This window comes from Crocodylus siamensis, chromosome 7 (genome assembly GCF_052110815.1).
Source record: "Crocodylus siamensis isolate JL-2025a chromosome 7, ASM5211081v1, whole genome shotgun sequence".
Taxonomy (NCBI): Eukaryota; Metazoa; Chordata; order Crocodylia; family Crocodylidae; genus Crocodylus; species Crocodylus siamensis.
Window position 1 is genome coordinate 45,533,485 of NC_143401.1, and position 15,315 is coordinate 45,548,799.

The window sequence follows — 15,315 nt, forward strand, 5'->3', positions numbered from 1 at the left end:
AGGATTGGACACACTTATATCATTGTTTCACTGAATGAACAGAGATGACTGATGGAAGGTGTAAGTGGTTACTGAGGTTTTTCATAGGGTTCTATATGAAGAAAAAGAGTTCAGTAAGTGTCTTTTGTGGAAAGCTGATGTATGTTGTTTAAGGCTACTATACATATATAGTTGTATTTATTTGCATATGTTGCTGTTTTTGCAATATGAAGTTTTGGTTTAAAAAAAGCTGCTCAATATGTGAAGCTTGATAAGGGGAGAATGATATGTCTTTTAAAAAAAATTGTAACTAAGAAAAAAGATTCCCATTAGTATGTTTGCCCCATCTGGGCCATGCGTTTTATTGTCATGCTCAGTGTTGGTTGCATTTGATGAACTTCATAGTTGGTTTCCATTACTGAGCAAATGCTGCTTTTGTCAGCAATTTGACAAGCAATGAATTTAATGCAGTTACCATGTATATGAATATATATAAAAAAACTCTTTGTCTTGTATTTAAGTAAATGCAGTAAAAGAGACAATGGTATATTTGTAAAACAGCTATATACCAAATATACTAAAGATGGAATTAGTTGTCATGGGAACACGGGACTGCAAGGAGCCTCCTGCATTTGTAGGCAAGTATACAATGATTCCACAAACTACTTAAAACCCTCACACACAACCACAAAACACAAAATCAGACTCAATAATACCCTACAACATGCCTGCTTCTGTAAGAACAGGGAAGTAGCTGCCTAATATATATATTTTTGGAAGACTGATTTTTTTTCCCAACACCATTTGCTTTTTTGTCATATCCTATTTTAAAACGTTATTTCTAAAATGATGCATCAAGGTTATATCGCAAGGATACAAGTAGCTATCTACTTAAAGATATAATCTTTCTAATTTAACTCTAATGGAAATATCTTTTCCTGCCCCTACTGAAATCAACGAGAGCTCTGCATTGATTTCAGTGTGAAAAAGGAACCAAGGTCAGGTGAATGAGGTTTAAGAGATTCACAGTATGCGTGACTGGTATAATCCAGACTGACTGAAATCAATGGAAGACTTTAATGTGTTCAAATGAGATATGGAATAGGTATTTAGACTAGATAATACAGTATATCAACTCTGCTGTCAAGAAGCAACATTACTTGGGTCATGATCCTGTACTGTGTTTTTCTCAAGAAAAAAAACCCCATGATATCTCAGAAAAGTGGCTTAATGATCACAATATTCTCTCAGATGAATGTGACCTGACAAAATCTCTGAATGTTTGATTAAATCTATTTATTTCAAGATATTCGATTGACAAGTGAAATTAAGTAATCTGTAATCCTGGAAAGATGCATTAAGGCATTTGAAAAGAGAACATTATCCTTATTTGCAGGTAAAATTTTCTGAAGGTAAAAATTAAGTCCCTGATTCAAAAATGCAGTTATGTTCATCTTAAAGTACTTTGCTGGATCAGAGTCCAAGTATGGGGAAATGTTTTCGCCATCTTGCTTCATATGGTAGGGAAGCAGGATACAATTAACCAAGGCTTTTCTTGAAATAAAATGACTTGCATATGCACGAGGCTTATTCCACCTATTATTTCTCACTGGGTGTGACTACATGTTCATTAACGTGCCATAGTCACTGCGCATTAAGTTTAGTACTACTGGAATGCTACTGTGCAGTGTTGTTAGGCTACTGCACAGCTAACATCTCGTGTAGACACATTGCACTTTAGGTCTTCATCTAAACACAAGAAGAAATGGATATAAAAAGATGGAAAGCAGTTCATTGAACTCCTACATATTCTTTCACAGAATTTTTCCAGCCCATTTGAAAATGTGTTGCAGTTACGTATTATGCATAGACAAGGACACTGGAAATGAAAGAGCTGGAGTGATTATGTTTTCAAAAGAAGGATAGAAAATTAGAATAACTGATATTAACATAAAATTAAACCTTTAAAGTAATTTTGGGGAAAATGTCTTACTAAATGTCTTTTGTGTATTACTTTTGACTTGTAAAGAACATGGCATCAACTTCTTACATATTAAAGAAGACCTTGTTATTGCTAACAGGGCACGTCTATACTTGCAAATAATGTGGAATCAGCCCCCACTCCCTGCAGCCCTGCACTGGGCACTGAGCTAATTGTTGCTGGTAGAGAATTCAAAGCCAGGAGAAAGATATCTTGTGGAGGGGGCTCCCTGCCACTGAGAGCTGCTGCTGCTCATGTGGGCCGCACCACCAGAGCCCAGGTCCCCCTGTCCCAGAAGCAAGGAGTATCCACCCCTACTTCCCAGTTGTGATTGGAGAGTGGGGGTTGGGAAATTCTCATCTCCTAGTCCCAGTTGCAGGGCCCAGGTTGATAAATCTTTCAGCCCAGGCCCCACAACTAGATAAGAATCTCCTAGTCCCCGCTCTCTGACTAGTAATCTCTTGTGACAAGATAAGAATCTCCCAGCCCCCTACAAAGGTGAACACTGTCCCTGCCCAGGGTACAGAGGCAGAGCCACTCCCAGCAGGAGGCAGCTCTCAAAGGCATGCAGCAATATTTCATCTCCTGCTGTCTGGCAGGCTGGGAGCACATTTGCTACCAAGCCTCTGTCTATACATGCAATACTCCACAGTAACTAATTGAGAGTGAATTTGCTACTTGTATTTACAGTTAGCACTTTTTATCATGATTAGGGCACAGTAAATTAATTCCATCATAAAATATTATTGTCTGGAACAAGTACTATCCTACAGCAGAGTAATGCTCCACAATGTATGTGTAAATGGTGACCGGGGCTGGATGGGACTCAAGGGTGTTACAGTGAGAGGGCTGTATTGGCATACCCTCACATGCAAGTGTAACAGGGGCTCAGGTAGGAGCCCCGTTACTGGAACAGTCATGAGAGCAGGTAATTGAGTGCATAGGTGGATGGGAGGTCACACTGGGGGCGAATGAGGATAATTAGCCAGGCATGGCTGATAAAACACAGCAGCGAGCAAGCACAGTTTGCTTTCAGGCATGGAGAGGACAGAGGATAGACTACGAAGAAGAAAAAGAGACAAGGGAGAGAAAGAGAGAGCTTCAGAGAACCTGGGGTCTGCTGGTCCCAGGAAGGGGCAGACAGATGCCAGGGCGAGGGAGAGCTTACTGGCAGCTGCAGCCGGTTCAGTGAGTCCAGGTAAAGCCAGGAACCGGTGGGCTGAGGGGATGCTGAGGGAGAAGGCTCTGAGTTGGAGCCATGCGGTAGAAGCAGCCTGGAGCCTTCCGCCCCACCGGGACTGATGTAAACAGAGCCTCACAGATAGTGGCGGGGAACACCAGGCGCAGAGAACATGCCCAGCTAATGAATCAATTAGCCAGGAGGACTCTATTGCTACAAATTAACCTAAGTCATGCAGGATGCTCGGGACTCCTGCGCTACTTATCAAACTTGCCAATGTTCCCTTGCTAATGATGTAATTAGTGAGGAGAGTGCTATACTGTAACTACTTGAAGGGAAATAAAACTTGCATGGTGAGAGCATATCACTTGGGTGGTATGTGGTGTTTCTCGTCCCAAAATAACACTGAACATCTCATTCTTTTTTCAATCAAAGCCATAGCAGAAGAGGTCTATGAGAGACCAAGCTAGACCCACCTCACACTTTCACAGTGAGCCCTGTATTGTAGCACCCTCATGCACCAGCCATTTGCTGTGCCGCTCACTGCTGCCACCCAAATACCAGGTCTGATCCTCCTGGGCCCCCTGCCAGCTTGTGGCTATACTGCCCTGGCTGGAATTACTGCAATCCTGGATGCACATGTAAACGTTGCACCTGGGAGCAGACTCCAACATGAACTGCACCAGAATTTATTGTGTCAGGGTAATTCTGTGTTGTAGATGTACCTCATATGTAGTCATCGGCTTTACTTGGACCAATTGTGGAGTAAAAAAAATATGTTCAGAATAATTAAGAGACTTTAATCTTTCACATTTGACTATCAATTTTCCCCTAAAATAGATACAATTAGTTAGTTCAGGCGGTAACTTTTAAGAAGAATCTAATCGACATTTGCCTTTCCTTTAATTGGATGAAGCATTCTTTTCCAGATCCTGTTTCACAGTTGGTGGCGGTGCATCCCAGACCTGCCTTGCATTGTGGTGAAAAGTACAGTGATTTCAATAATATGCTTTATAATTCTGAAAAATGAGTCTTGAGAAGGACCCTGAAGATTATAAACCAATTTAAAAGACGAAAGAAAAAAAGAAAAGAAAATTAACTGTGCCATGGCAAAAAGATGTTGAATGGATTCACAAATGCACGTAAGTACTACCTGCATGTAGGAGAAAGTAATTGGCCACGGTATCAATTATGCAGTGGGAATCTAACTACAATAGATTGTGCAATAGAAGCCAAAAGGGCAAGCTAACTAGGCTGGAGATGCTTATTTGAATTCTGATTAAAACTTCCCCAAATATAGGGGGCTGCATCTCCAGTATTATGGCTCAAGGCTAGGTTCAATTGGATTACTTTTTTTAGCTACCAATACCACACACCAGAGGCCACATGGTCTAGATGTGTGAAATTATATATAAAACAGAGAAAGAGCTGGCTTGCTACTCAGTCGGTTACTAAGTGGATGAGACCAGCTTACCATAGATGAGCTGAACTCGCTCATTTCTTGGTAGACATGGCTGTAATACTATACTTTATAGTACTGAAAAAACAAATCTACTCTAAAAAAGATATAACATGAAAAAAAATCCCAGGCCAGGTTACCACTCTCAGTTCTATCTGTATAACCCCTTTGAGTTCAATGGGGTTGAACAAATATACCTGAGAGCAGACTTTGTTCCCTTATCTTTAAAAATACTGGCCACAGTGAATACACCTTATAGCTAATGGGATGTAGCAGCATTAGCACATACTTTGCTGTATATAGCCTAGCATGAGCTGTTAAGTGGCATTTCTTCAGGTTTAAAATAATACAGTCAGATTTCAAGTGCCTACATTGGAATGATATTAAAATTGAGGAAAAGTATTTGAAATACGTCACACTATTTTGTTTTGGAGTTATTTTTTCCTCTAATTCAGGGGTTGGCAAACTTTTGCCATGATGAGCAATAAATCTCTGCCTCCTGGAGCGCCCTAGCTGCTTACATTTCCCCTTGCTACTGATACCTAGCCCTGCTGCAGCAAGGTTTAAATGCAGGCACAAGAGAGAAGTAGAGAGGAATGCAGAAGAGGTGATGTTGAGGGGATGGATGGCATGACGCAGCTGCATGCCACCTGGTCTCTGATACCCAAATTGGGTAAGATGGATCCAACTACTTCACAGGCTGGATATGGGCTGCAAGCCATAGGTTGCTAAATCCTTATGGTACATGATAGTATCATACAAACCCATGGGCTTCAATGACACACTGCCTTAGGGTAAGAAACATAGTGGCCACTATTGTAGATGAGTGATTTGTTCTTACTTAAATAGCTTCTGTAGACTGCAGATCTGATCACTTTTACTCTATCACCAGCTGTGATAGAATGAAAATAGTCTGTCACCTGAAACAGTTACAGGGTTTTGTTTTTTTTATTACAGTTCCTTACTGTTTCAGCTATTGACATATACCTCCAAGCATGATACAATCAATTTCTGAATCTTTCTGAACAAAAATGGACCTCTGCCTTTGTAACTCTTCATCAACTTGTCACTCCAGAAAAATTGTACTGGGTCACTAGATGACATCGTGTGGTGCTGAACCTGGGGGATATCATTGAACCATTGTAGTTCAGTATACACTGGGCATGTCTATGTGTGATGCTAGGTCACTGTAGCAATGTGCTATGGTGACATAGCATCTGGAGGCAAAAAACCGTAATGCTGCTGTGATGTCACTGTAGTGACATGCTTTCTTATGCGTCATGCTTCCACCCGTATCATCACGACGACATAGTGCCTAAAAATAACTGTGCATGGCACAGTACAAGCTGTTACTGCATCATCTTTTAGCTGTTCCAAAAGGAAGTACTAAATAATGGTGCAGTAACAATGGCACCATAGAGCACAGAGTAGGACACTAACAGTCAAACAAAATTTAATTTCTTCCCTAGAAGTGAATATTCGGCAAGAAACAGACATGCCTATTCTTTTCAGATACCTTTATGGTCTCGGGGACATTAAGCTGTTGTCTCTTTTCCTTTAATTGCTTCAATACAGTATCCATGGTTTCTTCCACTGATGGCATTGGTTCAGCACTTGCTGCTTCCTGTTTCCCACTCTCCTTGTTTATTCCAGTGCTTTGGTGTTGCCCATTTCTTTGGGGTGCCTTGGAGGCACAGTTGTGTTCTTCTGACATTTTGAGTTTAAGTTCTGTTTAAAAAGAGAAGGTCTTGACAAATGAGTATTTAATAAGTGTTTGCAAGAAAGGTTACCTCTAATCTGCAAGAAAAGCATACCCCAGTATCTTTTATGGTACTGTAATCACACCACACCCATTCAGGAAAGTAATCCTATGCTTCAATTTTTAATGTTTCCCTTTTTTCCTTGAGATCATTTGATAAATTGGTTTGATCAGGGATTGGGTGAAGCATGAATAACAGAACCTGCCAGATGGTACTGAAGTGCCACTGCCTTAATTTAACCCTACATCTCTACCTAGCATAGAAAGTGTGATCGGGGACAATGACGCTTCAATGTCCCTGGGCAGATCGGCATGAAAGCAAACAGCCTTCATGTTGCTCTACAGTGCTAACTACCACTTTTGCCACTAGGTATCTTAGGATCAAGGGAGTTATAAATATGACCTAAAAACACCCATTTTTCCTCCTGCCTCATGTAGGTCATTTCACCTCTCCATGCCACGCTTTCTTGATTTATAAAATGGAGCTAATAATATTGTGTTTATACAGCCCTTTTGCCCAGGTTCAATTTTACCACTTGAAGTTTACCACCTGGATTTTATCACCTGAAGTTTTTCAATTAACTCTCTTGGTAGTAAAGTTAAGGATGAGGGCACATTTGCCAGATTCATGAGAAGTAAAAATGAAAAATTCTGTGTTATTATTTTGAATTATATTTGAGTTAGTGCTTTGATGTGTGGTGGATTTCACATGTAGTTTAGCCATTTCACATCTATTTTCTTTTTTCTAATTAAAAAAATGATAATATAAATTCCAGTGACAGTGCAGGCAAATCACTTCATATTTTCAAAGGCATATTGTAGAGTTAGGTATGTATTTCTCATTTCAATTCAATGGCAGTTGAGTTCCTAACTGCTTTGGGGTACTTTTCAAATCCACCCTAAACATTAACTGTTAGGGTGACAAATAATTTGGATTATTAGGGAGCCCTGGATTTGCAGCTGGATATAAAGGCATGACCTGTGGCCTAGCAAAGCTGCTGACCACAAGGCAGAATGATAGTTAAGCCAGCCATTTGCTTATTCTAAGTAACCATCATAACTGTGTCAACCATTTTCTGAGAAAAAAGCAGCAAGTGAATCTGTGTGAATCTGTGTGCTGTGAACCAGGTACATTAAGGAACAAGATAAGATACAGGGGCCCAAAAAAGGTGGAAGATGGTACTACCTGAGACAGAAAACCATGTTAATGAAACAAACAGTAAAGAGAAGTGAAGCTCGAAATGGGAGGAGATATGGGTGGAACAAAGGAGGAGTGAGGATGGAATAAATGTTAATAAACATGAACCAAAGTGTATAAATGTGGAAAAAAACTATTGCTCCTTTTTGCTCCCCATGTTCATAGACTGGGTGCTGCCCAAAGCTGTCTCCTTTCTGAATAAAGCTGTTGTGAGCAATGCGTGCTAGTATTTGCTCCCTGCTTGCTCTGGCTAATGAGTAACAGGAGCCATAGGCAATTGGACCATCATCGCTGTAGCCATTGGGCATCGCATGGAGTCGGGATCTAACATTAACATTATTAATTTTAACGTTATAACTGTAACAGCATGACAACGTAATGCTATGAATGAATTCATGGTGAGAATACATCTAAAGCTAAAAAGGATTTTATTATTTTTAAATGGCCTTAAAAAAACAACAACCCCGAAAACCAAAAAAACCCCGATAGTGGCTACATTTTCCCCTAGGATAAAAATGTGTTACTTCCACAGACATTAGTAAATCTGTGTACACTCAGACGGGAGTAAAATTTGACCCTCTGGACTAAATCTAATTTCAGGCAGACTAAATTAATTGTTATGATCAAATAATAAGGGCTTTAAAACAGAGTTTAGACTATGAAGTCAACAAATGCAGCTACAATATGAATCATGTCACCATAAAGAAGTCATTGACATTGCAATTTGGATTTGTAGTTAAAATTGTAATGTAGTTTACAAGAAGGCTGATACTTAGAAGGGGACTCTTGGTGGGGTGGAATTGACTTTCCTCAAGCACTAGCACTGGCTATGCTTCAACTGCAGTACTGTGTCATTCTGTGTACACCACATTTTTAAAAAGAAGTGAAAATGTTAGAGAAGGTCTACAGTGAACAACAAAGATGATCAAGGGCTTAGAAGGCAAGTCATATGAGAAGAGCCTAGATGTTCAGCTTGCAAAAAAGGCACTTAAGAGGAGACATAATAGCAGTCATTCCTCACTCTGAGAGATTGAGGTTGAGCATATTCTATTTTCCATAGGGAAACTTAACCCAATGCAGTAGTGAAAGAGAAATGGGTGGAAAAAAGTGGAAAAAATTATAAAATGGAAATGTAGATTATTACGTACCTTTGAGTTGTTTGCGACCTTTAGCTAAATCATTCATCCATTTCAGAACTTCAGGACTGGAAGTTTTGTCACCATATGAAGGCTACACGTAAGCGAGAAAGAAAAAAACCAATGTTGTTGTTGTTGTCATCGTTATGGCCATGATACTTCAAAGACAATGCATAAGCTGAACTTTAGGCACTGTATATTTTTAGGTATTATAGCCTTATAATATAATTAGGTACAGCGTATAAGGCTTAGCATGTGCACAGCTCATTCAGAATTAGGGCCTATGGTTTTTCTACAGGAATCTTTGTAATACTCCAGATGTAGTCATCCAAGTATTTTTAAAGAATATTTCTGAACAAAGATAGCATATGAATGGAAATCACAGTGCACAATGAAATATTCCTTCATAATAATAATAATGATAAAAAAGAATAGGCATCTAATCCATCACTTCCACCCCCCACCCCCATCACTACTATGGTGCTGACTATCAACCTTTTCCAATTTAAAACCACTCCCAAAACCTCTTGGATCTATCAGGATCTAACCAGAATCTCCTTCCATTTAGCAGGATGAAGAGGTTGAGTAGTCACAATCCCTTAACTTCAATGCATGACATTCAGGTTAAAAGCCATTCCCAAGGGTGTTCTGCATGTCTTCTGAAATCTGAAGGAATTCTCCCATTCACAGGTGTTTCAAGGGTGTTGGTTGTAGCCATGTTGGGCTAAGGACATAGGTAGATAAGGTTCTTTGGGTAAATCTCATCTCCCTCTACATGAAGATGGGTGTTTGTAAGGAAAGCTTGCAAAGAAGAATTTTTCCAACTATTTTAGCTGGTGTCCCAGGGGAACACAAACAGAATCCCTGGGAACCCCTCCCATGATGAAAGCCAAGGCTGGGGTAAGCCCCCAGAAAAATAAAACTAAAAGCCCTAAGGAAGGGGCTTACTTACCTTCAACAGGAAGACGTGCCACACTAAGAACCACCTGTGTGGTTCAGCATATGCTTTTATTTGTGGCTGGGAGCAATGCCGGTGGATAATGTCACCAAAAACTGCTGCCTGGCAGATTTAAAATCCGGCAGTGGAGAAGCAAAGGGGGTGGCAGCAAAACCCCAGGAGGGTGACGCTGCCCCCTGGGCTCCAGGATCATTGCTGCAGGAGATCGATGGCAAGAGCAAGTTATGGCAGGCGAGTGCTGGGACCTCTCTCAGAGTCAAACACAACCCAACAGCCAAGTCTCGAGGACACACCCCAAGGCCTGAACTTTTCTCCAAGCTGAACATGACTAGGCTCTTCTCATATGACTTGTCTTCCAAGCCCTTGATCATCTTTGTTGCCCACTGTGGACCCTCTCTAATATCTTCACACCATTTTTAAAATGTGGAGCCCAGAACTACACAGTACCACAGATGAGTCCTCAGGTTGGGGAGGACCAGGTTAGAGAGCTTCTGGAGGGGCTGGATGTGTTCAGGTCAGCAGGTCCAGATGCTCTCCACCCCAGGGTGTTGAGGGAGCTAGCTGGGGTTATTGCAGGACCCTTGGCACGGCTTTACGAGCACTCGTGGTGCTCGGGTCAGGTGCCAGATGATTGGAAGATAGCTAACATGGTCCCCATCTTCAAAAAAGGGAAGAGAGAGGACATGGGCAACTATAGGCCCGTCAGTCTTACCTCAATCCTAGGGAAAGTCTTTGAGAAGATCCTCAAGGAGCTCATCTGTGATGGGCTGGCTTCAGGGATGATGCTCAAGGGCAACCAGCACAGTTTCATTAGGGGCAGGCCATGTCAGACCAACCTGATTGCCTTTTTTGGTCAGGTCACAAAGGCAATGGATGCAGGTGTTGCCATGGATGTAGTCTTTCTAGACTTCAGCAAGGCCTTTGACATCGTCTCCCACCCCATCCTCATTAAAAAACTAGGTGACTGTGGCATTGATGCCTACGCAGTCAGATGGATTGCAGATTGGCTCAAGGGTCATACTCAGAGGGTGGTGGTGGACGGGTCATATTCAACCTGGGGGGAAGTGGGCAGTGGAGTCCCCCAGGGCTCGGTCCTTGGGCCTGCACTGTTCAATTTCTTCATCAGCGATTTGGACGACGGGGTGAAAAGCACACTGGTGCTGGGGTCCCCACCCTGTAGTGGACCCCAGTGAGGCCTCCTCCTTCCCCAATAGCCTCAGCCTGATCCTCTGGAGTTATAAGACAGCAACCAAAATATAAGCCCCTGGGCTGTAACATAACACAAAAAGTTCAGGGTGTGCTTTTTCCCTTTAAAAGAGAAAAGCTTCTTCCCTGGCACTAAGTGCCTTGTAGTCAAGGGTACCTGGTGAGCTATTTGTATCCTCCACTTTCTGGATCAGAAAGTTGTCCTCCACACAATGTAGAAACTGGCTGAATTATTCTCCCAGAAGGTGTCCAGAAAATTGAAGTCTCCCATCACTACCATCCCATAGCTTTTGGATAGATTTGTCACCTGATTGAAGACCTCATCTACCTCCTCTTCCTGTTTAGGTTGCCTATAATAAATCCCTGCCACTATATCAGTGCCACTTCTTTCACCTTTCATCTTCACTTATACATATTGTTTTGCTGTTTTCTTCCTCCTGAACCAGGGGACAAGTATATGTGTTTTTGATGTATAAGACACCACCACCATTTTTTCTTCCAACCCTGTCCTTTTGAAAGAGTTTAACCCTTCATGTTGACAATCCAGTCATAAGAACTGAACCACCAGGTTTTAGTGATGTTCTTTTCATAGGCTGCAGCTTCTAACTCTTGATTATTCCCCATATTTCTCTCATTTGTACACATGCATTGGATGTATTTTGCATTTTGAACTTCTCACTTCCCTTCTGCAACACTTGTAGCTCTGTACCTCTTTGGCCTTTTTGCAGAGATGCATTGCTTCTTTGAGTCCTTTCACCTTTAGACTGTGTGCTCTGTTTTTCAAGGATAATATGTCTTCTTACGAGAATAAAGAAGGATTATCATTCTATAATGAGAACAGTAATTTAGTTTAGATGAAAAATTCAAGCTTACTCTACTTGACCAGCTTTGACAAGATCCTGTTCACATATTTGGCAAGGAAAGGTCTTCTAATGAAGAGGAAGCTATTCTTAGCTAACAAACTTCATTTTATGGCTTCAGGTTTGGTTAGGTAAGATGTAACTGAATAGTAGAGGGACACTGGGCAACTCACTGGAGCAGGTACTGCTAACTGCCAAAAGATACTGCAATGCTGCTCTTCCATGGTCTGAGTCTTTTGTGGCTACCCCAACCATACCATTCTTGGCAAAAGAAAAATCTCTAGAGCTAAACAATTCGCATCAGAAGCAATAAATAGAATCAGCATAAGTGGAATAAAGAAACCACTCTTGCTCTCTGTGTTCTCCCTTTGAAAGTTGGTGTGAAAAATGGAACACTTAAAATGTTCTTCCATTATCATGCAAAGAAGAACTCTTAACCATCTTGTTTTCCTTCATTAAGAACTGTTGGAATTATTAGAAGAAATAAACCCTTTAAAGTTTTCAGAAGCAGAAACAATGATGCTTGAGTGACCATTCATGACTAGATTCTGATGCATAAGTTGTAAAAAAGTTGATCCCAGAAATCTTAAACATGTCTGTCCTTGTTTTATACTGTTGGCTCTGTTGTTTTTATGATATGCACCTATATACAGACCTACATACAGACATTTCCATTTTCATAAAAGATTATCACTAACATTTTCAGTTTTGACCATGATAATCTGAACTACTATTGAAGAACACTAGTTAACTTTACAATCAAAAAACTTCTAAACAACCAAGCATAAATTGAACTGTCACAAGAAAGTGCGCCTGTCATCTGCTCTTGTCCAACAGCAATTTCTGAATCATTATCTGTTTGCCAATTAAAAAACAAACAAACCAATTGAGCCTGTCAATGTGCAATTTTTTTTTCTTGCCATCTCTTAATTCTTGACGGGTTCATGATGGTCTGACTACTCTTAAACTTGGCTAGTATATTTAATTTAATGAATATAAGTAATCTCCTTGTCAATTATATTGTTTGCATTGTGATTTGCATAATGAGTGTCAGAGTCTTCTGTGCCTGGAAGAATCAAGTCCTTACTAATGGTCTTCAGACTTCAGCAATCAAAAACGTAAATGTTTTCTGGGTTTCAGCTCAATATTCGGACCTGATTTAATGAAAAAGTATACAAAATATGGTTCACTTTTTAAAAAAGATCTAGAAGTAGGAACATTTGCAGTCCCTTTTGTGCCTCTTTATATTTTATTCAGATTAAAGTAAATTTATACTGAAAAAGTGAATTTTCAAAAAGGAAATAATTTTGCTGTAAAAACGAAATTTTGCACTAAACTGTGGAAAAGATATTTCAAACCATTTCATGACAATGGAATCCTACTGGTTACTTTAGGACAGTTATAGTCACAAGTGTCTGTTCAGTTCTGTAATTTCATGATCAAATGAAGAAAAGCTAGCAGTTTTTAATTTTAATGTCTTCACCAGAATACCAAAAATTTTCTAATCAAAAGGAAGGAGCAGAAAAAAGCTCAATATTGCACATCATTTTATTTGAAACAGTGGTTTTAATATTCACTCCTCTCCTCCCCTTTTCCTACTGCTTATACTCTGGAAGTTCCCCAAATCATTTGTTAAATCCTCTGTCTTTTCCTCTCATCCCCCCTTTAATCTGTTTAAACCAATGATTCCCAACTGTTTTTAGATGCAAGGCGTTTTTAGATGAAAGACTATATCACTTATCTGAATTTATCAGGACCCGAGCTGAGAATCTCTGCTGCATGTTGCATGTGTGCCTGCTGGAAGCAGAGACGTGAAACCAGGCCATAGCAGTGCCAGTATCACATTGCCCTTGAAAGGATGCCACAGCACCTCAGTTTAGAACTACTAGTTACAAGATCAGCTTCCTATCCTGCTAGTCTGTCTCCCATTTCACAAGTCTTTGAAATTACTTCTTTCCTTCCATACCTATTAGAAGCTTTTCTTCACTATCAAAATACAGAACTGCTTTTGTCTACTGCCCTTCTTTGACTTCATCTCCTTTTACTTCCTGTTAGAATGTATTGCACTTGGACAGAATCAAAATAGAAAATTTTTCAAAAATACCAAAGTTCCCATGACCATTTAAGCATATTCAGTGGAAGAAAAAGGTTATTTTTCTTAAATTTGTGGAGCCCTGAGCCTTGCTGCCTCCCTATTCATCTATCAGAAAGCTGTGATAAAATGAAATAAACAACTCCCTCTCACACACAAAAACTCTAAGGAAATCACCCCAAGTCATGGGACAGAAGTCTATGTTGATCTAGTTCAGGCATCTGTAAACTGCATAAAACTGTTGCCCTGATGGAGGCATCTGAATAATTAAAACATCTTTAGAATCTTCTTCAGAGATAACTGTAAATAGTTTAGACACCTGAACTAGGTCAACAGCAACTCCACTCTTTCAAACTGAACATGAATATGATGGATTCCAAGGTCTGGAAGCAGGGCTAAGGATGTTGCACAATTTTCTGATTATATAGTTTGAGGGGGGAGGTTTATGTATATACTAAACATATTTCATTTTTATGATCTACAGTTGGCACCTAAATCTAATATATGTTGCAATGTCCTTCCACTTTAAATGAATTCTACCTTCTACAGTTAGAGCTTACAGAGTCTTCACTTACTGGCAGTTATACTAGAGTTTATATTCCTGTGACAGGCCAATCACTAGTCAGCAATCCAAACTCAAACAAATAAGTAGGTCTGAAGATGCTTTTGGTTTTAACATACTAACATGCAGCAGTTAGCAAAAGAATTATACGATCTCCAAGAAAACTGCTTTCCTTTAAAACATGTAAGCCGTGATTTACAAAGAATGCTAACAGGACATAAATTAAGAGGATTCCATCACACCATGCATAGGAAAACTGCAGCAATGGGCAAAACCTTAGACACCTCCACTAGCACCAAAAAATTCCCTACATTTGGGAAGATTAATTGGAGCTTTAGCCTTTGCCAGTTACTACTTAGGAGATGTCTCTGCTGTAAAGCATAAATCTCAGGATACCAGTACCACTGAAGGCAGTTTGTAGGGTAGTGTAGAGATACCCACGTTGCCTTCAAATGAATTAGCTCAGTAGAGTCCCAATAGTTCAGCAGGCTATAGCACAGAGCTCAGTAGGGTAATTTATTCTGAAACTGAGCTCCATGCTGTCATAGACTGCTTCCAGTACCTGAGCTAGCCTATTCGAAGGTTTCTCTACTATATGCATAACCACATATCGGTTTTCACTGACCCACAACTTTTATAAAATGTCAGTGTTTGGTTGTTGTTGTTTTTTAAATTAGGACTTGGTCTGCATGAAAAAGAAAGATATAGAGCAGAAGAAAATTTTCAAGCAAACAATTTTGTCTATAATACAAATAAGCAGATATTTACAAGTAGGGGAGCATTTATTTGATGTAAGAACTTCTAGGACAGTTTAAGTGATTCACTCTTGCAACCATTCATACAGATAATGGTATTTCCAAACAAAGGTAACAAAAAGAAGATCCAAAAAAGCAGCTCACAATCATATATTGTACACATTTAGATTTTTCCATGATTTTGGGAGAG

General features: G+C 40.0%; 1 protein-coding gene across 1 annotated transcript in view; it reads right to left on the reverse strand.

Annotated features, from left to right (window-relative positions):
- LOC149859747 (protein FAM13C-like) overlaps positions 1-15,315 on the reverse strand; it is a 41,960-nt gene that overhangs the window by 5,619 nt on the left and 21,026 nt on the right. Inside the window, exons 4-5 of the mRNA XM_090058422.1 lie at positions 8,705-8,786; positions 6,116-6,327 (exon numbers count right to left, since the gene is read on the reverse strand). Coding sequence (XP_089914548.1) covers positions 6,116-6,327; positions 8,705-8,786 — 294 coding nt within the window. The remainder of the gene's footprint in view (positions 1-6,115; positions 6,328-8,704; positions 8,787-15,315) is intronic.